This window comes from Entelurus aequoreus, linkage group LG06 (genome assembly GCF_033978785.1).
Source record: "Entelurus aequoreus isolate RoL-2023_Sb linkage group LG06, RoL_Eaeq_v1.1, whole genome shotgun sequence".
NCBI lineage: Eukaryota > Metazoa > Chordata > Actinopteri > Syngnathiformes > Syngnathidae > Entelurus > Entelurus aequoreus.
Genome location: NC_084736.1, coordinates 60,521,740 through 60,544,440, shown reverse-complemented (window position 1 = coordinate 60,544,440; position 22,701 = coordinate 60,521,740). Strand labels below are relative to the sequence as shown.

Below are 22,701 nucleotides of genomic sequence, written 5' to 3'. Positions count from 1 at the left end.
TTTTATATTGCAATGCTGACTTTCTCACACCTGACACCGAGAGAGTCGTCCATGTCAGAACTGGCATATCAATACATTACGAGTCATGCAGCATTCTGGCTGTGACACTCACACTGAAGCACCTCTGCAGGAGATCGTATCTCCTTGTGTTGCTTGCTGGTTATCCAAGACTTCCTACCGTACATATTTGTTGAGAGAAAGAGTCATCCTGATTGTGTGTCTGTCAGTTTTGCATGACTGTCTCACTCAATCCTTCTCATTACTTGTTGCATTCTAAAAAGTTGCAAAAAGGAGCTCTGATCCCAACGATGGTTTCAGTGCTGGGAATGATTGAGTGATCTGCGGAGATGTGATGGGCTCGTGCTCTTCTGTGATTTGCTACAAAATTCAGAGAGAACCTTCTTTTCAGCCTCTGACTGACTCTGAGCTTAAAGGAGGATAATGATGGCTGAGATAGTGGCACCTATAAAGCAGCACTGTCAGCACATAAAGGAACGTGTGGAGGTGTTGTCACAGGAGAAGCTGGATGTGTGTCAAAACAAGAGCCTTCTGCTTCCTGTATCGCAACTCTGGCTTTACAGTGATATCACTTTCCTCATCATCTCCACTGACTTTTGTCCCCACTGTCTGTCGCAGTTTTTTCTCCGTCTCTGTCTTTTTTACATCGACAAATCAGCAACGTAAAAGAATGCTCTTGAAAATATCTGAACCGCAGCTGTAGCAACACAATGAAGTGAACTTTACTGCTGTGGTTTGCTTTGCGGCACTAATGCGATTTTAACTCAGACAGATTTTTTTGGGAACATAGGTCTCTTGATAAGTCTTGTAATTGTATAAGTCTTCCAGGCTGTGTTCCCAGTTTTACAGTAATTTGATGAGGAACGACACTATAATTGCATATTCAAATTAGGAATATGTGTCAATATGGCTCTCCTTGCCTGAAATGAGGATTAATTGTTGTCAAAACTCCAGTGGCCACCGTAATACGAGTCCCGACACTGCTGTTGATTAGCAAATGCACTTGCCATGGTTTTTGTTTTAGGAATTAGTTTGTCTAATTGATTTGCCATATGTCAGCCTCTCCAATGCACCTGAAATTGTATTTAGAAATAACCAATTTGGAGTGGAAAGACTTTGTTGTTCCTTTACAAAATTTAAACATTGAAGGTTTTGCATGGTTTGGGAGTTTAAAGGCCTACTGAAACCCACTACTACCGACCACGCAGTCTGATAGTTTATATATCAATGATGAAATCTTAACATTGCAACACATGCCAATACGGCCGGGTTAACTTATAAAGTGCAATTTTAAATTTCCCGGGAAACTTCCGGTTGAAAATGTCTAGGTATGATGACGTTTGCACGTGACGTCAATGGTTGAAGCGGAAGTATTGGGACACATTGTATCCCAATACAAACAGCTCTGATTTCATCGCAAAATTCCACAGTATTCTGGACATCTGTGTTGGTGAATCTTTTGCAATTTGTTTAATGAAAAATGGAGACTGCAAAGAAGAAAGCTGTAGGTGGGATCGGTGTATTAGCGGCCGGCTGCAGCAACACAACCAGGAGGACTTTAAGTGGGATAGCAGACGCGCTATCCGACGCTAGCCGCCGACCGCATCGATGATTGGGTGAAGTCCTTCGTCGCGCCGTCGATCGCTGGAATGCAGGTGAGCACGGGTGTTGATGAGCAGATGAGAGCTGGCGTAGGTGGATAGCTAATGTTTTTAGCATAGCTCTGTCGAGGTCCCGTAGCTAAGTTAGCTCCAATGGCGTCGTTAGCAACAGCATTGCTAGGTTTCGCCAGGCTGGAATGCATTAACCGTGTGGTTACAGGTCCAGAGTTTGGTAGTATCGTTGATCTTCTGTCTATCCGTCCAGTCAGGGGCTCATTTATTTTGTTTCTATCTGCATTTAAGCACGATGCTATCACGTTAGCTCCGTAGCTAAAGTGCTTCGCCGATGTATTGTCGTGGGGATAAAAGTCACTGTGAATGTCCATTTTGCGTTCTCGACTCTCATTTTCAAGAGGATATAGTATCCGAGGTGGTTTAAAATACAAATCCGTGATCCACAATAGAAAAAGGAGAACGTGTGGAATACAATGAGCCCTTGTACCTAAGTTACGGTCAGAGCACTCTAGTCCTTCACTCTTACGTTCCTCATCCACAAATCTTTCGTCCTCGCTCAAATTAATGGGGTAATCGTCGCTTTCTTGGTCCGAATCGCTCTCGCTGCTGGTGTAAACAATGGGGAAATGTGAGGAGCCCTTCAACCTGCGACGTCACGCTACTTCCGGTACAGGCAAGGCTTTTTTTATCAGCGACCAAAAGTTCCGAACTTTATCGTCGATGTTCTCTACTAAATCCTTTCAGCAAAAATATGGCAATATCGCGAAATGATCAAGTTTGACACATAGAATGGATCTGCTATCCCCGTTTGAATAAGAAAATTTCATTTCAGTAGGCCTTTAAGGCACCATCACTTAGAAATATAAAGATACCCACATGCTCGGCTTGTTTTTCAAATGGCGCCTCAGGGCATTGATTGACCAAAACAAACACAAGCTCCTAAAAAAAAAAGACATTTAAACTTTCCACTACCACGTCATCAGGAATCCTGTATGTCCGTGTGCTTGACAGATGTGCAGCTTCCTTTTCAGCTGCCGAATCAACCTTTGCAAAGTAAAAGAAGTCTGCAGCGAATATGGCAATCGTCCCCACAAGATTGATGCCAACCTTTTAAAAATTCACAATTGGTCTGGATTCAACATGGCCAAATGCTAATGTAAATGAGGGGAAGAAAAGTCAACCCTTTCATTGCAAATGCATCTGAGTTGCAGGCTTCAGCTCATAAATACCACACAGTCAGAAGTCTTGTTTTGTTGCCCTCTGTAGAAATTATTATAGTTGTTTATTTCATAGGACAAGATCAGTTATACTCCTTCAAACCGCCCATGCATTTACCCTAAATACAGTCATTAAACAAGCTAAGTATACATGATTTGGAACCTTCTTGCATCTAAAATCCATCTCTTCATCGCTACAATTTCTTCAGACTCTTGCTTACCTGGTCTTACATAATGTCTGTCTGTGCTAATCATAGCAATGCCCATTTTAATGATATTACCTGGCATCATCATTATGAGATGGTTAGTTTTATAGCTGTTGTATTCTTTAGCTGCCTCCAAGGCACGCCGGCGTGTCTTATGCAGCTATCTTGAAGCTGTTTTTCGCCCTCCTCACAAGCTGAGGATTTATCGATCCATAGGGGTGAGGCCAGGGGTGTAATTTGTGATAGCTTGATTGATGAGGATTTCAATCTTATATGGTTTGTTAACTTCAACTGCCCACAAAGTGCATTCGGTGCTGTTTTCTGTAATACAAGGCCATGAACCAGTAAAAACAGACTTCCCTTGAATAATGGAATCCCGCGGCTCCTCCAGACTTAACAAGATCCTACTCCAAAGCCCCGTTGAAGGTCTGCTCAAGCCCGCAGGCAACTGATGCACCGTTTTAATGTTTGCCTTATTTTCCCCATTTACACTCAAACTTTGATTTGGAAGCTCTGGTCTACATTTTAGATGGAAACATTTTAGTAGTATGACTGAATGTTCTCCCTGTTTCTACTACTTATGAAACTATGACAATAAACGCTATAGGAATATAAATGCCACAGACATGATAACCTTCCATTTAATACGCCTCTCAATTAAGTAATAGTAGTAGTAACAGATCCAGTAAATGTTATTTTCTTTTCTTTTTGCCTGTAGTAAGACCATCATCAGTAGGCCAGATGAGCACCAGAGCGGTGGAAGCTACACAATGACAGGTAACCTCTCCCACACTTTAGACTTATCAGAGAATATATGTTATTGTAGTTAATGGGGACGGGTACCGGATTTGGTACTCGGTAGTACCGACTAAAGTTTGTCACGTAAAAATCAAACTGTGCCATAACTGTTAAGTTCGTTGCATGGTTGCAGACTTGCACCAGCTCAAGCACTTAGCCGGTAAACAAGCAGTCAAACACTCAGAGCGGACTCAGCTGTACTGCCTCTAGGGTAATTTTCCATGGCAACAAAGCATAGAGAAGGCACTCCAAAGTACAGTAAGGCTCCACTTTTGAAAATGCGCTGCGTAAATGCTAATTTACGTTAGATATGGATTTATATTGGATTTGGATTTACATTGGATTTGTCAAAGTTTAGCATTTCAGGTTTACATGGATATTTCAACATCTTCAAATGTGATAATGAAAACTACAACCAAGACGCACATTACAATCAAACAGCTGGTGTGTAATAAGTAAAATACTTAAAGTGTAAACGTTTTTAGCGCTCAACAGACTGGCACACACTAAATAACAAAGATTACCTTCTGACAAAGGCAACACACTGCAGTCTATACGCCACTGCCATCTTGGAATTGCAATTGCATACAAAGTCCACTACATAATGCACTATAGTAGTTGCAAAATGAGACAAAGAAGTGTTTTATATATATATATATATATATATATATATATATATATATATATATATATATATATATATATATATATATATATATATATATATATATATATATATATATATATACATATATATTTATTTCTTTTTCTTTTTTTTAAATTTTATTTTATTTGTTTCATTTTTTTATTTTTTTTATTTATTTTTTGTATTATTATTATTATTTTTTTATTATTATTATTTTAATTTTTTTTAACAATGACAATTAATCAATTCTGATGAGTACCGGTATTGATTACCAAGTATCGGTAATTGGTACTATATCAATTCAAATATGAAAGGTACCCATCCCTGGTAGTCAACAATGATTTTTATTTTTTTTTATGGAAAACTAGAGTAGCAGCAAACAAGATCATAGAGTTAACCTTTTACTGTAACAATACAGTTGAAACAGTGGTCGGGAAATTCCATGGTTGCAAAGGAATAAAGCATTTTGCGTGTATGCAAAAAGTATGGCTAAATACAATATACAGCACATACTTGTTACGAAACTTTGCCTGAGGAAACTGTTATTTTCATTTGAAGAGGTTCCTCGTCACAATGTTAGTCATACTGCACAGCACATTTGGGTTTTAGCACCCCCCCTATTTCATTGTGTTTTCGGATTTTTTTTTACAGTGGTTCAACATAGGGCCTGATCTACGAAAGGTGTGCATGTATTAAAACACGTGCAAACGTGTTAGCGCAAGCAAAGCTCATCTTCTAAGGAGTGCAGTCCATTTGTCTTGTTTGTCTTCATGTGTGTGGAGAATATATGCTGATTCTCACAACACTAGGAGAAGAAGGTGCAAATATAATCATTTATTAAGACTGAAATTGTTCTGTGGCCTCTGTTTTGCGTCTATATTTAGCACATCTGGAAATGTTCGCGCAAATTAGCACAGTTACGCACAAACGGCTGTGAGAAAGGAGACGATCACACTGCAAAGACAGACAATTGAGAGACAGAGAGAATATTTTGTCTGTGTGTGTCAACATATTTGGACTTTCAGAAATATTTTATAATATTAATATGCATTTTTTTTAGGTGTTGCTTTAGCTGTGCATATTGGTGTCTGAGTTTAATGCAGATATTAACTCTGCAAATAAAGCAAAATGCACAAAATAATGGTATTGTTAAATTATGTATAGTCCTACATAGCCACTAATGACAAATTAGTCTTTCAAAAATAAATTTATTTTAAGCATATCAACAACTACTCAGTAGGTGCCCAAAGTACTCAGTTCCTTAACCACTGCAATGTATGTAATGCATATTGAAGACTCGCACAAAGACATGGGTGAACAACGTGTGAGGAATCTAGTGGGCAAAACTTACCCGTAGCACAAGGATGCATTGTGAAGTATTTGTGTAAGTTTCTTTTTTGTATTGAAGATGTCCTCCAAGTTGAAACCTTTCAGTGTTTGTAAGTCCCTGATATGTGACAAGTATGTGATTAACCAAACCTTGAAATAATAATATTTGCGTCTTTAACGCTGCATTTAACACTCACTGCTCTACAATTGTATGTACAGTTCTATACAATGTAAGTTAACATCTGCTACCTATTTACACAACAAATGTTAACAAATGTAAAAGATTTGCCACCGCCACACATACATATTACGTACCTCGCGTGCCTTGTTTTGGCTATGAGACATTTATGACTTTAACAGAGGCAAGGCTATTACATTTTAGAGGCGAGGAGTTTAAGCTGCATCCCACTCTCCAATACGTGTAGTCTGAGCCAGCTGCGGTGCTCCAGCCTGGAAGAATGTGTGACTGTATGAGGTGACTGGGGATGGCAGGTTTTTATCTAGCTGGAGAGAGACACCATGTGGTGAGGATTCCTTCTGCTGCTCCTGCACAGCCATGTCCAAAACAAGGGTTTTTACCAATCATCATTCAATTCTAATTTCTAATACAATACTTTTTATAATTAGTAAATGTCTATGCAAATTAATAATACACTTTTAAATGTGTGTGCCCTTTATCATATATAGGGTCATCGGGGTGTGTTTGTTCCACCTGTGCAGAAAAAATGCAAAAACGATGTAAAAAATGCCTTAATTAATTGATGTAAAATGACAAATTGTTGTCATAAGAGTCAAGCTGCAAGAGCAGACAATAATACAAGCCGGTGGTCCAATAGTGAGAAGAAATATAACCGGTTGCAAATAGTGGTGGGCTGTGCGTTTCCCACCTAGGCCTTCAGTAATAGATTGAATAATAACAGATTGTATTTGTAAAAAACACTTTACATTGAGTAAACAACCTCAAAGTGCTACAGTGTATTAAAAAAAATAAAAATAAAAATATAATAAAAATAAATAAAAATAATAACTAGAACAGCCTAATAGCTAGAACTATTATGCATTTATCTAAAAAAAAGCTTTTTTAAAAAGAAGGGTTTTTAAGCCTTTTTTAAAAGCATCCACAGTCTGTGGTGCCCTCAGGTGGTCAGGGAGAGCGTTCCACAGACTGTGGAAAGCCCGGTCTCCCATTGTTTGTAGCTTTGTCCTCGGAGGTTAGCCTGTCCGGAGCGGAGGTGTCGTGTGGAGGATTTTGGGGTGAGTAGTTCTTTGAGGTAGAGGGGGGCATTTCCATGGAGGCACTGGTGGGTTAGTAGGGAGACTTTGTATTCAATCCTGAGTGGAACAGGAAGCCAGTGAAGGGATTTGAGAATTGGTGCGATATAGTCATATTTCCGCACAATATTTCAGTGATGTCCAACTTCAATGATTACCTCTGAACATACCATAATTGATGTCACCACATGACCATTGCTGGAGAAAAACTATGTAGGAACACATTTACGCACTACTGGGCACTGAATCACCACCAACAGTGTACAAAACAAGTTATTTTCTGGCGCATTTAAAAATCAATAAACCCGCATCAGCAATTAAAACATACCTTATGTGGTACTGTCAAAATCAAAATGGCAAAAACCATATTAAACGTGAAAAAAATAAAGAAATAAAATATCTTAACTCACAATCTGTAGAACCCATTCGAGCTTCCGGGGTTGGCCGACATCGTCTCACAAGATGTAGTTTCTCTTTAAATATCTTTCTTGAAAACGGCCTTGCAAATATATGTGTTGTCTTGCGTAATCATAAAAGATGCAGACGAGGCATGTTGGCTGAGTTCTTAAAGTTTACTCCACAGCGTGCTCATCAAAAACATCCCGCTGCCGGCATGGCTAAACGCGGCCACTGCGCATGCCCTTCACTACTGTGGCATGCTGGGTAATGTAGTTCTTATGTTGCCTAGCTCCTAACATCACAATATGTATCTGCCTTAGGCCAGCTAGAAGGCCTTACTGACAACAACTTGTGATCTGATTGGCTATTGCAACTGTCTGTCAACTGTATGTCCCCGTTCACTTACTGTGCACGGACGCCAGCATTGCTGATTCTAAGGGCTTCGGGCAGATTTGGTACGGCATGGCAACGTAAGCTAGCTGAATTCTGACTGGATAAAAACTATATAACCTAAAAACAACAGCGCTGGAAGGTGCATAATATGACATGAAGAGAATATGAATACTTTTAGATATAAGGGAAAGTAAATACAACAATAAATGTTATCTTTAATTATGATCATGATTTCTGGTTATGTTAGGCCAGAAGAGAAGGCCTTGCTGGCCCTGACGGCACACCACTGGGTTTGAGGGACAGTTAAGAACTAGCACAAACTGTACCGTAGAAAGGGGATTCATATGGTCCCATTCATTAACCTGACACAAGAAACCTGACACATTGGGTAGTGGAGGGGTACACTATCCTCCACTTTAGTCGCCAGAAGGCAGTAGAGTGTTGAATATCTTAACCCCTGTAAGACCCAAATATAGAAAAACCTAAAAAAAAAATACATTTGACCTTTCAGATGTTGTTGTAGGAGGCATTTGATGCAGAAATTGAAGAGTTCAAAAAAATATATATTTATATACAGTATGTTTTTAGAGCAGAATTTCAGTATTTGTACTCACGTTGTCTGAACAACTAAGGGTTAATTTGCAGGGTTGATTGCTTACTTATCCCCATAACGGTATAAACCATTAATAATAATCACACATTAGTTATATTTTTTATGAAGTCATCTATTAAAAATATAAAAAATATGAAACGAGATAAAACTCTTAAAAAAATGCTTTTTCCCCCTCTTTTTCTTGTCATGACATTGGTCATGAATACTTTCATTGGTGGTGAAAGTCCTAAAAACAGTCGCTGTCGTCTGTAAAACAAAGGCGAACATCACACTTTCTGCATTGTGTGTTGGTGTATCCTGTATTGCAGTGTCTGCAGCATCATCATCTCATCCACGGAGTTGTGCTCTTCTGGTACCACCTGCAGGCATTTCTCTCTGAATGAATCAAGCCAGAGTCTGAGTTTCCATAGTTTGTCTTTCTTTTCCATCTCAGATACTGTCATGTTGTTTACAAAATGTAATGACGTCAACAGGGATTGGAATCAGTTGCGTGGCATCACATCAACAACAGGTGGTGGACCAAAACATGCATACCCCCATTACAAAACATGCATACCCCCATTACATCTACACAGTCCGGAAAATTCCTTTCCCCAGAACTGAATTCTGAACTGAAGTTATGGAATTTTAGGTCAGGCTGATCAATTAACTAAATTTTTTAGAGATAAAACTTTTAAATCAGTAAAATTTGACCAGAACACAACACAAGGGTAAAATGTATACTATCCATGTATAGGGAAAATACTTCAGGCAGTGGTGTAGTGGAGGGAATACAACCTGTTTGAGCCCACTGCAACAAACCAGCTATTTGACTACCACATTCACCCAATGTTGTATAATTGCAACAATTATATAACAAGCTCTAAATGAAATTTGATGCATCTGTTCCACAAAAACTACATATGTACATGCTCTAGACATTGTAATAACAACCAAAAAATATATAAAATACATTTTACTTACTTGAATCTGATGAATCCGGTCCAATGAAACAAATAGATGTTGTTCGAAGGAAACCTTGAGAGGTTGTGTGAGTTCATGGCCAGAAGGCGTGACTTATAAACAAATGTATGATCCAATAGCATTGTGAGACTGAACAATAGGACCCAATGACTATGTAAATGTGGTATAAAAAAAAAAATATATATATATATATATATATATATATATATATATATATATATATATATATATATATATATATATATATATATATATATATAACAGATTGTTTTTTAGGATGGTTAAATGTAACGTTGTAATTTTACAACAAGGGGTCTTACAGGGTTAACATGTTTTGTGGCCATGTAAAGTTGTGCTTTCCATCATTTTCAGCAGACTGCATTGCAAAATTATTTAAAATTATATGGGGCCATATGAATTTTGTCCCTACTGTACGTACACTTAAAGCAGGTTTGTGTTACGTTTGGTGCAGGAAACAAGAAGCATCAGTATGTGACTGAGATTTAAAAAATAACCTTGCCTTCATTAACAAAGAGATTGCCTGCAGACAATGATAGCTTCTAGAAAACAACCCATTTGTGTTAATTGTTAGCCTGATGATTGCTCTGCTGTGTGCGTATGTGTGTGTCTATGTGTGTGTGTGTGTGGCAGTCAGTGTGTGCGGGCTGACAGCTGGCCAGGTTCAGGTTGCTCTAAAACCATGTGCGCTCTGTCAGGCGTGTGCAGGCACCTTCTTTAGGATTGATGAATTGCCTGCTTTCTTGATTAAACCCTCCGTCACTTCTCAACTAAACAAAAAGCCCAACGCACGAGAGAAGAGCGAGCTGAGGGGAGGAGAGGTAACATGTCTGGGAAATCTGTCATCCGCAGTCACATCATGTACAGATGTGATGTGCAGGTGCTTTGACATTTATTACCGCAATATTAAAACCTATTCACGTTTTATCCCTATTTGACTTGACAGAGCAAGTTCATTTGAGAAGTTTCCATACCAACTGTATGCTTCTCTGCCGCAGCATCACTTTGATCCCTGCCTTTGTCAATTAGATCACTAAAACAATGATAGAAAAACAGGTATATTGTGAGATACTCAAACTTTCATTCCTGTGTAAAAGAAACTGGGTAACACACTGACAAAGCTTAACCTATTGTTACTATAACAATCTACAAGGGTAATATAGTTGGCTTCTCGTTCTTCCCCTCCATTTATCTGCTTTATTTTGTATTTCAAGTCATCATTACACATATGTATTGTTACATTTGAAACAATTGCATTTTTGATAATAGAGGTAATTATTGGTATTATTCATTATCAATAGTGCTATTTCTATTGGTATTTGTATTGCTCCATTTGTAGTGTAATAATGTTCATTGTCATTTCTGTATTATTATTTATTTCACTAACTGCTTCTTTGCTATCACTTTTACCATCATATATGTACATATCCTATTTGCTGATGTTGTTCTGTTGTTGTTGTTATTGTTATTGTTTGCTGTTGTTGTTGTCTCTCTGTCTTATCTCCCTCGTGTCCCCGCAATTTCCCCCTCTGTCTTCCTTTTTTTCTCTTTCTATCCCCTACTGCTACCGCCCGGCTGCACCAAATAATAATATAAATACATTTAATAAAGTCAAATACAAATAAGGTAACGAGAGAAGTATCCCACACTTCTCTTTTGTAAAGTACATTTGTACAGCCCATATGGGCATCTACATGAACAATATGATTTGCCTGAGTAAATGGACAGGACAAAAAAATAAAAAAATAAAAAAATAATTAAATTGATTAGTCTAATACATACTGTATCTACTAAAGGTTTGCGTGTACAAAAACACTAAACTTGTGCGCAGAGGAAAATTAGGAAAATATGGAGCGCAATCCATTTAGTGCAATGGTTCTTAACCTGGGTTCGATCGAACCCTAGGGGTTCGGTGAGTCGGGCTCAGGGGTTTGGCGGAGCTCAAGACACACCCGACTCATCGTGTAAATACAAACTTCTCCCGATCGGCGTATTACGGATACGGCAACAGCAGAAGTCACACTGATTTGCAGGTGTGTAATTTGTTGTGAGTTTATGCACTGTGTTGGTTTTGTTCTTTGAACAAGGTGATGTTCATGCACGGTTCATTTTGTGCACCAGTAAAAAAAACATGGTAACACTTTAGTATGGGGAACATATTCACCATCAATTATTTGCTTATTAACATGCAAATTAGTAACATATTGGCTCTTAACTAGTCATTATTAAGTACTTATTAATGCCTTATTCGGCATGACCTTATTATAACCCTAACCCTCTAACCCTGGCCCTAACCCTCTAACCCTAACCCTTACCAAATAACTCTAAATTAAGTCTTTGTTACTTAGAATATGTTCCCCTAGTGTCCTAAAAACTCTAAATTAAGTCTTTGTTACTTAGAATATGTTCCCCATACTAAAGTGTTACCAAAAACATATAACTTTGTCTTGAATTTGAAAAAAAACAACATTTTATTTTTCAACAAAGGTTTGGGTAAATGCGCATATGAAACTGGTGGGGTTCGGTACCTCCAACAAGGTTAAGAACCACTGATTGATTTAGTGTGTCTGTCTTCATGATGCAGAATATATGCTGATCAAAAGAACACCCACAATACTGGAAGGAGGAGATGCAAATATAATTTTTCAGCACGTGCAATGTGATTTATCAAGGCTTAAACTGTTCTGCGGGCGTTATTTTGCGTCTTTATTTATTTAGCACGTCCGAAATCTACATGCAAGTTGGCATAGTTATACACACGGTCGTGAGAAAAGAGGTGACCGCGCTGCATAGACCGACACTCAACAGATAATCCGTTGTCCTACGTGTGTGTCAACATATTTGAACCGCCAGAAATAACTAATATTAGACATATTGTGTATTCAACAATATTATTTTATTGTTTGTTATTTTATTATTAGTTGCTGGATGACTTAAGGGGCTAATTAAAACAAATTGAATTGATGTGGTCTGGTTTTCTTTTTTTTAATTGTGTTATTGTTTTTATTTAGGAAATATTTTATTATATATCTCCTATATGAAAAAAAACATCTCACAATATGCATTTTCTTGCATTTAGATAATTCCAGACGCATGAATGCACTGCGATGTTGTGATGGGCCACTGCTTCCCTACAGAGCGTCATCACGCTAAAAATAGTTATTGTTGTCTATACAAAAGTTGATTTGGCTTTTACCTGATTTTAATTATTTTATTAAAGTCATTTGTATTTTAATTTTTATCCTATTAGTTATGCAATATTTTATTGAGTTATATGTATTTATTAGTTAATTACTGTATATATAAGGGCTGCGAATCTTTGGGTGTCACACGATTCGAGTCAATATCGATTCTTTGGGTCACGATTCGATTATAAATCGATTTTTTCCGATTCAACACGATTCTCGATTCAAAAATGATATTTTTCCGATTCAAAACGATTCTCTATTCATTCAATGCACGGGATTTCAGCAGGATCTACCCCAGTGTGCTGACATGCAAGCGGAGTAGTAGATTTTTGTAAAAAGCTTTTATAATTGTAAAGGACAATGTTTTATCAACTGATTGCAATAATGTAAATGTGTTTTAACTATTAAATGAACCAAAAATATGACTTATTTTATCTTTGTGAAAATATTGGACACAGTGTGTTGTCAAGCTTATGAGATGCGATGCAAGTGTAAGCCACTGTGACACTATTGTTCTTTTTTTTTTTTTAATTTGTTTTATAAATGTCTAATGATAATATCAATGAGGGATTTTTAATCAATGCTATGTTGAAATTGTTACTAATATTGATACTGTTGTTGATAATATTCATTTTTGTTTCACTACTTTTGGATTGTTCTGTGTCGTGTTTGTGTCTCCTCTCAATTGCTCTGTTTATTGCTGTTCTGAGTGTTGCTGGGTCGGGTTTGGTTTTAGAATTGGATTGCATTGTTATGGTATTGCTGTGTATTGTTTTGTTGGATTGATTAATTAAAAAAAAAAAAAAAAATAATAATAATCAATTTTTGAAAAATTAGAATCGATACTGAATCGTACAACGTGAGAATGGCGATTTGAATTTGAATCGATTTTTTTCCACACCCCTAGTATATATATATATATATATATATATATATATATATATATATATATATATATATATATATATATATATATATATATATATATATATATATATATTTAAAAAAATGTTTCTTTCTATTAATCTTTATATGTATTCCTTGTATTTTATTATTTATCTCTACACATGGTTCTTACTATTTTACAAGTTTTATTATTTTTATTTTCCAACGTTCCTCAGATGAGCCATCTGCCTCAGTGCTAGTGGGGGCGATTTTGTGTCAAAGTCCTGGTGGCCATGGTCTGATGACCTCCTGGTGCAGATGGCTCCTGTGATAGTGTTTACTCACATATCTCCTCTGTACTCAGCCATGCAATCATTTGTTAATATAGTTGCAAATGTGTGTATGTTGTGTTTGTGTTTGGTATCTGTATCTTTGCGTATGTACAGTATGTGATAATGGGCGATATGGGTCACCGGGGTATTGTTTTTAACTTTGTAAAGAACTTTGCGCTGCATTTCTTTTATGTATGAAAAGCGCTTTATAAATAAAGCTTGATTTGATTGGATTTGATAATAGTACACACAATTTTGTAGATTGCATACTCTGTTCAGGGCATGGTATTTGGATCTTAGTAGATCAAGCCTAGACAGTATTCAGCAGACATCCACCTGATAAAAAAGTGAACCTAATAAAAAGTCGCCCATTAGCATATCTGCCCCATTAATAAAAAAAAAATCCTGACACTGGCCCTCATCTAGCGTAATATGGAGTGCAATTATTTCCCTATCCATTAGAGGAAGTTCAATTAACAGACACAAGACAATTCATTCTTCAGAGGAGGATTAGGGGGAAAAAATAGAAAGTTCAAAATTAACTTGGGTTTTCAAAATATCCTGACAAGATGACAGTGATTTTTGAGAGCCAGGAAACAATATTGAAAGTCTTATTAATGTGTGCATCTTCATTTAATTTGCAGCCAATAATTGGAAAATGCAATAGAGCTTTCCAATTAAAGCTTCACTTTATTCTGTTTAATAATACCCTCATAATATTACAGCTTATGAAATGACAGGTAAGTTGGTGTATGAATAAAACATAAAGCCTGTAATAAGAGAGGAAAAAAGCGAGACAGCTGTTGGGGGGGCTTTTAAATGCTCGACATCATTTGCATATATTAATCTCCTCTTTTCAGCCTTATCAAGTATCCTACTGTATTTGAAGTTAAAATAGTCGTGACAGGCAGTGGTACGCTTCGTTTTTCCAAGGATTTATTACTCGTATAATTCTGGATCTTTAATAAGCCAATATGACTGATCCCCCGAATTCTGCAGAATTCGGTTAATTGTTCCAGATGGTGTTCACTGATTAAGCAAAATTACTTTCTCCCCCCGCCCCCAAAAACAGTATCAATGCTTGATTGACTAACATGCAGGGGGGGGGAAAAAAAAGATTATTTTTGGCGCAGCACTTTCACTAAGAGGTTTCAAACAAAAGTTCCATCTTATTTCCGCCACGTAGTTCTTGGGCCAGCCTGTGTGGAGGCAGGCGGGAGGGCGGGTGGAGGAGGACATCAATGGAGTCTTATCTCACACCATGATAGATCTCAACTGCCTCTACAGTGCTTGGGTTATATTTTAGAAAAAGGAGTTCTTTAGGCAGAAGGATTAAAAAATACAATCTCTGGCCAGTGACACAGAAGGTGTTAGTGCATGTCATTCTCTTCTTTTGTCTTTTGCTCTGCAAGGGATGAGTTGAATTTACAAAGTACTCCACTTGCAGGTCGACTCGGGCAGCCGCAGCTCACTAACATTCTGTTTTGCATCAGTTTAACTGAGCTGAATGAATCATTTATGGAAGTGTTATGGGGGAGGTATAGGCAGATTTACTGCCGCGCTTTTCGTTTAGATGGAATGGGATTTCTATGAAACCAATCTTGATGTCTGAAGTAAAGCCAGCGCTTACGTCACAACGTGAATAGAGCGCTCTTAAAACCCAACGTTTGCCTCTTAATTGCCCCGGTCAGCAAAAAAGCAAAGCAGAGAGGCGTTTTAGCAGGACAATATTGTTTGCAACAAATAAATATTTATTAGAGCTGCCAGAAGAAGAAAAAACGCATGGTGGTAACTATTTTTTTTTTAATTACGTTAATTGAACACATGAGCAACGTGGCAATAAGCCACAATTCTGTTCCGATGGCGGAACGGTTAGTTTTTTTTCCCCCAGGATTTGTATCCCATAAGAAGAGGCTAAGGCAGGGGTGTCAAACTCACTTTAGCTCAGGGCCCGCTTGGAAGAGAATCTATTACAACGTGGCCCGGACTGGTAAAATCCTGGCATAATAACTTAAAAGTAAAGACAACTTTAGATTTTTTTTCTTTCTCGGACTTTGGTCCAAAATAGAACAAGCACATTCTGAAAATGTACACCATCCATCCATCCATCCATCCATCTTCTTCCGCTTATCCGAGGTCGGGTCGCGGGGGCAGCAGCTTAAGCAGGGAAGCCCAGACTTCCCTCTCCCCAGCCACTTCGTCCAGCTCCTCCCGGGGGATCCCGAGGCGTTCCCAGGCCAGCCGGGAGACATAGTCTTCCCAACGTGTCCTGGGTCTTCCCCGTGGCCTTCTACCGGTCGGACGTGCCCTAAACACCTCATCTGGCTCCTCTCGATGTGAAGGAGCAGTGGCTTTACTTTGAGCTCCCCCCGGATGGCAGAGCTTCTCACCCTATCTCTAAGGGAGAGCCCCGCCACCCGGCGGAGGAAACTCATTTCGGCCGCTTGTACCCGTGATCTTGTCCTTTCGGTCATAACCCAAAGCTCATGACCATAGGTGAGGATGGGAACGTAGATCGACCGGTAAATTGAGAGCTTTGCCTTCCGGCTCAGCTCCTTCTTCACCACAACGGATCGATACAGCGTCCGCATTACTGAAGACGCCGCACCGATCCGCCTGTCGATCTCACGATCCACTCTTCCCTCACTCGTGAACAAGACTCCGAGGTACTTGAACTCCTCCACTTGGGGCAGGGTCTCCTCCGCAACCCGGAGATGGCACTCCACCCTTTTCCGGGCGAGAACCATGGATTCGGACTTGGAGGTGCTGATTCTCATCCCAGTCGCTTCACACTCAGCTGCGAACCGATCCAGCGAGAGCTGAAGATCCTGGCCAGATGAAGCCATCAGGACCACATCATCTGCAAAAAGCAGAGACCTAATCCTGCAGCCACCAAACCAGATCCCCTCAACGCCTTGACTGCGCCTAGAAATTCTGTCCATAAAAGTTGTGGACAGAATCGGTGACAAAGGGCAACCTTGGCAGAGTCCAACCCTCACTGGAAACGTGTCCGACTTACTGCCGACAATGCGGACCAAACTCTGGCACTGATCATACAGGGAGCGGACCGATACCCCATACTCTCCGAGCACTCCCCACAGGACTTCCCGAGGGACACGGTCGAATGCCTTCTCCAAGTCCACAAAACATACACATTACAAAAAATCCTCCTGACAAAATACAAAATTCTGAAGAAAAAATTGGTGCGGTTTCAAAAACACAATGAAGAACACAACTTAGACTTTGTCTCAGTGTATCTACAAAAAACATTAAAGTGTAAGCACTTTTTGAATGTACAACAATTCTTCTCAACTAAAGAGGAGAAATATAACCTTAGAGGAAAAAATAATTTAAAACATTTATATGCACGTACAACACTTAGAACTTTTAGCATATCATGTATGTGGAATTCAATTATGGAATGGGTTAAGTAATGAAGTTAAACAATGTACTGATATGATCCAGTTTAAGAGGTTGTTCAAAATAATAGTGCTTACAAAGTACAAAGAAGAAGAATTGTGAGAAATACTTTCAACCTTATTGAAAATAAGATATTCTTCATCTCAGTATGTTAATAATGACTGAATTAATTAATTACATATTACAAAACTGTTGTGTATATTGATCCACAGATGTTATTTTAATATATAAAAAGGTCAGCAAATGATTCTATATATTTGTAAACGCTCTGAAGTGGGAAAGGGGTAGGATTAAATAAGCGGTGTTTCCTCAAACCGCTGCATTGCTGAAATCCGCAACTGCCGCAACACATTCATTTATTATCATTCAAATATCATAATCATAATATAAAGAAAACAGTCGCCATAGCCGAAATCAAGGTAACATTACTACACACCTAACCAATGTGAACATGCTAGATTCAAGCATGAAATAAAATAGAAAAAAAAACACAACAAAGGTATTGTGCATCGCTGCAGCATTAGTCTGCCACCAGCCACAAGAGGAGCGGCTGATTGCTTGCACCTGCGCTGATTGGAGTAGCGGCAGCCAATCTAGAGGGCGCTTAAAGTCAGCTGAGTTGCTGTTGCAACATCAAGTCGACACATTAAGAAGAGCAGTTTCTTTCATTTATAACATGCAGCATATTTTCATTTTTAGCAAACTTATATTTAGCAAACTGATCCGCGGGCCAGATAAAACCCGTTCATGGGCCTGATACGGCCCGTGTACTTTTGACACCCCTGGGCTAAGGCAAAGGCCGTACATTGAAAGTGCACACAAACACAAAACTATGCTTGCGTGAAGAAACTCCCACCAAAGATAAGCACTGCGACACACAGGAGTAAAAGGAGCAATTCACTTTCATAAATATCCATCCATCCATCCATCCATCTTCTTCCGCTTATCCGAGGTCGGGTCGCGGGGGCAGCAGCCTAAGCAGTGAAGCCCAGACATCCCTCTCCCCAGCCACTTCGTCCAGCTCTTCCCGGGGGATCCCGAGGCGTTCCCAGGCCAGCCGGGAGACATAGTCTTCCCAACGTGTCCTGGGTCTTCCCCGTGGCCTCCTACCGGTCGGACGTGCCCTAAACATTTCCCTACAGAGGCGTTCGGGTGGCATCCTAACCAGATGCCCAAACCACCTCATCTGGCTCCTCTCGATGTGGAGGAGCAGTGGCTTTACTTTGAGCTCCCCCCGGATGGCAGAGCTTCTCACCCTATCTCTAAGGGAGAGCCTCGCCACCCGGCGGAGGAAACTCATTTCGGCAGCTTGTACCCGTGATCTTGTCCGTTCGGTCATAACCCAAAGCTCATGACCATAGGTGAGGATGGGAACGTAGATCTGTTCTGTCATTTATCTTTCTGTAATATACTGAACAAAAATATAAACGCAACACGTTTGTTTTTTGCTCCCATTTTTCATGAGTTTAACTCAAAGATGTAAAACTTTTACACAAAAGACTCATTCCTCCAAATATTGTTCACAAATCCGTCTAAATCTGTGTTAGTGAGCACTTCTTCTTTGCCAAGATAATCCATCCCACCTCACATGTGTGGCATATCAAAATGCTGATTAAACAGCATGATTATTGCACAGGTGCCCACTATAAAAGGTCACTCTGAAATGTGCAGTTTTGCTTAATTGGATCAGTCAGTTTATGGTGTGACCACCAGTTGCCTCACGCAGTGCAACACATCTCCTTCACGTTGAGGTGATGAGGTTGTTGATTGTGGCCTGTGGAATGTTGGTCCACTCCTCTTCAACGGCTGTGCAAAGTTGCTGGATATTGGCAGGAACTGGAACACGCTGTCGTATACGCCGATCCACAGCATCCCAAACCAGCTAAATGGGTGACATGTCCGGTGAGTATGCTGGCTATACAAGAACTGGAATGTTTTCAGCTTCCAGGAATTGTGTGCAAATCCTTGCAATATGGGGCCGTGCATTGTCATGCTGCAACATGAGGTGATGGTCTCGGGTGAATGGCACAACAATGGGGCTCAGGATCTCGTCACAGGATCGCTGTGCATTCAAAGTGCTATCAATAAAATGAGCTACTTGTTCGTTGTCCATAACATACGCCTGTTCATACCGTAATCCCACCCCCACCATGGACCACTCTATTCACAACGTTGAGATCTGCAAACCGCTCTCCCACACGACCCCACACACGCTGTTTGCCATCTTCCCTGAACAGTGAACACCTTTCCAGCATGCTAGACGCCATCGAATGTGAGCATTTGCCCAGTCAAGTCTGTTACGACGACGAATTGCAGTCAGGTCGAGACCCCGATGAGCAGGCCTGGCCCTAACCAATCTGGCGCCCTAGGCAAGATTTTAGGTGGCGCCCCCCCACATCGGCAGTGAAGTGTATATACTCACAAGAAACCGAATAGCTTTGTCTTTGACCTTTTTTTTTTACTTAAAGAAAGCAAATTAACATATTATATGAGAATGTTATGTTATGATTATCTTTAACCGAATCACAGCAGTGCTCAAATTAAAAAACAGCATTCCTTCTCATGTGATATTGCTTAATTAACATTAATGATGTGCACTTTAACAACTAGGCTTACAACTATACCTAACATATAAAGGGGTGGAAAAGTGACTATTACCTGCAGAGCAAACGTTAGCTAACCAGAAGGCAATAACAATGTAAACAAAAAACACCTGCTTAAAAGATCTAATACAAATGTCCCTGAGGAATGTAAGGTGGGAGTACTGTAATTACCTAACGTTACATTATTATTTTCCATAACAATTTAGCCCCCTCCACAATATTAACCCGACGTTAAAACAGAACTAGCTATTTATTGATTAGCAATTGCCGAATCATGTAACATTAGCTTAATGCTAAAAAGCCAGGTTACTATCACATTCTGTAACAGACAAATAATTTCATGTAGGCTAACGTTACCTACCTGCTACCTCTGTCTTTTTCTCGTTTCTCCTCCTCTTCTTTTCTATTTTTTCTTCCCTGGGCACCTGACAGTTTTGGCCGTTTTGACATCTTGTGATTTTTTGATGTGGTGACGTCCAAAAAGAGTCATGATACGGGAAGGGAGGGCGCGCACCGTGCGGGGGGAGGAGGGAGGGGGGGGACGTAATGTTGTAACAAATAATATTTCTATTAAATAGGCTTTACTTTGCATTTTAATTAACGTGGGATTATTTTTTGTATTTACAAATAATAGTACCAACTTTTTTTTTTTTCTCCAACATTTGTGGCACTGGCGTGGCGCCCCCTGATGGACGGCGCCCTTAGCATTTGCCTATACGGCCTGTGCCACGGGCCGGCCCTGCCGATGAGGACGACAAGCATGCAGATGAGCTTCCCTGAGACGGTTTCTTATAGTCCGTGCAGAAATTCTTTGGTTATGCAAACCAATTTTTGCGGCAGCTGTCCGGGTGGTGGTCTCAGACGATCATTGAGGGTGAACCTGCTGGATGCGAAGGTCCTGGGCTGGTGTGGTTAAGAGTGGTCTGCATTTTTGAGGCTAGGTGAATGTACTGTCAAATTCTGTGAAACACCTTTGGAGACGGTTTATGGTAGAAAAATGAACAGTCAATTCACGAGCAACAGCTTTGGTGGACATTGCTGCAATTAGCATGCCAACTGCACGCACCCGCAAAACGTGCAACATCTGTGGTATTGTGCTGTGTGATAAAACTGTGGTATTTTATTGTGGACAGCCTATGGCACACCTGTGCCATAATAATGCTGTTTAATCAGCACCTGCGAAGTGGGATGGATTATCTTGGCAAAGAAGAAATGCTAACTCACATAGATTTAGACAGATTTGTGAACAATACATGAGAGGAATAGTTCTTTTGTGTATATAGTAACATTTTTAGATCTTTGAGTTCAACTCGTGAAAAATGGGAGCAAAAACAAAAGTGTTGTGTTTATATTTTTGTTCAGTGTACAATACAGTAAAAATGTATATATTTCACTGTATTGTACAGTGATGTATCACCATTTGCAACTACCGTATTTTTCGGAGTATAAGTCGCTCCGGAGTATAAGTCGCACCGGCCGAAAATGCATAATAAAGAAGGAAAAAAACATATATAAGTCGCACTGGAGTATAAGTCGCATTTTTGGGGGAAATTTATTTCATAAAATCCAACACCAAGAATATACATATGAAAGGCAATTTAAAATAAATAAAGAATAGTGAACAACAGGCTGAATAAGTGCACGTTATATGAGGCATAAATAACCAACTGAGAACGTGCCTGCTATGTTAACGTAACATATTATGGTAAGAGTCAATCAAATAACTATAACATATACAACATGCTATACATTTACCAAACAATCTGTCACTCCTAATCGCTAAATCCCATGCAATCTTATACGTGTAGTCTCTTACATGAATGAGCTAAATAATATTATTTGATATTTTACGGTAATGTGTTAATAATTTCACACATAAGTCGGTCCTGAGTATAAGTCGCACCCCCGACCAAACAATGAAAAAAACTGCGACTTATAGTCCGGAAAATACGGTATGTTGCAAATAGTGATACACCATGGTTAATTTGTAATCTATGATTAATCTGATTAAATATAATATTAATAATAATGTCACAGCTTTCAATGTTATTATTTATTACTTCTCGTTTTATCATTTGCAAAGTATTGAGTGATAATTCAAGTCTATACATTACAACGTTAAAATGTGGGTTGGAAAAAGAAAACACTTTTAATAAAACTAATTAAAATGGCATTAAAAAAAGAGCATCTCTGTATCTCATTTACTTTACAACTATGTCCCAATCCTGATCATGGGATTTGATCAGGGGCCGATATCTGCCTCTTTTTTTTTAACTGATCGTTGATCAGCTGATGAGCTGACAAGTCCCGTGGATCTTTACTGCAGCTGTGTCCTGGTGTTTTCATGGCTAAAGATTTTACTCAGATGAACGGTTCCTTAAAAAGAGATGCGCGCTCAGCACAATTACATTTCTGGATTCCTTGTTGCAGGGGGAGGGTGAATTCCAGGAGGTGCCTTGCTAGAACACCAGCTAGAATTTGAGAGCAAGTCCAATCAGTGCGGCTAATGTCCATCCACAGTGCGGAGCCGCTTATATTATTAATCCTCGCAGCCATGGCAGAATATAGTTTAAGTTTCTTACAAGAACCATTATCACTGCAGTATTAAATGACAATAAGTAACTAAGCATGCTACACACCTAGCAGGACATCACAAGAAGGAAGTAGGGGTGACTGATCCAAATCTCGTTACTATCGATACTTTGTATAATATCAGTACATACGAGATACTAAACTGATTTGATCAATGTTTTTCTTTTTCTTCTTAGTACAAAATATGTTCTGG

General features: G+C 39.2%; 1 protein-coding gene across 4 annotated transcripts in view; it reads left to right on the top strand.

The window, feature by feature from the left end:
• Positions 1-22,701, top strand: part of mvb12bb (multivesicular body subunit 12Bb) — a 119,068-nt gene that overhangs the window by 55,978 nt on the left and 40,389 nt on the right. For 3 of the 4 annotated variants that reach the window (XM_062049591.1, XM_062049592.1, XM_062049590.1), the window contains exon 7: positions 3,776-3,834. In XM_062049591.1, the coding sequence (XP_061905575.1) occupies positions 3,776-3,834 (59 nt within the window). Of the gene's footprint in view, positions 1-3,775; positions 3,835-5,152; positions 5,318-22,701 lie in introns of those variants that run through there. The other variant, XM_062049593.1, reaches the window with a different exon arrangement.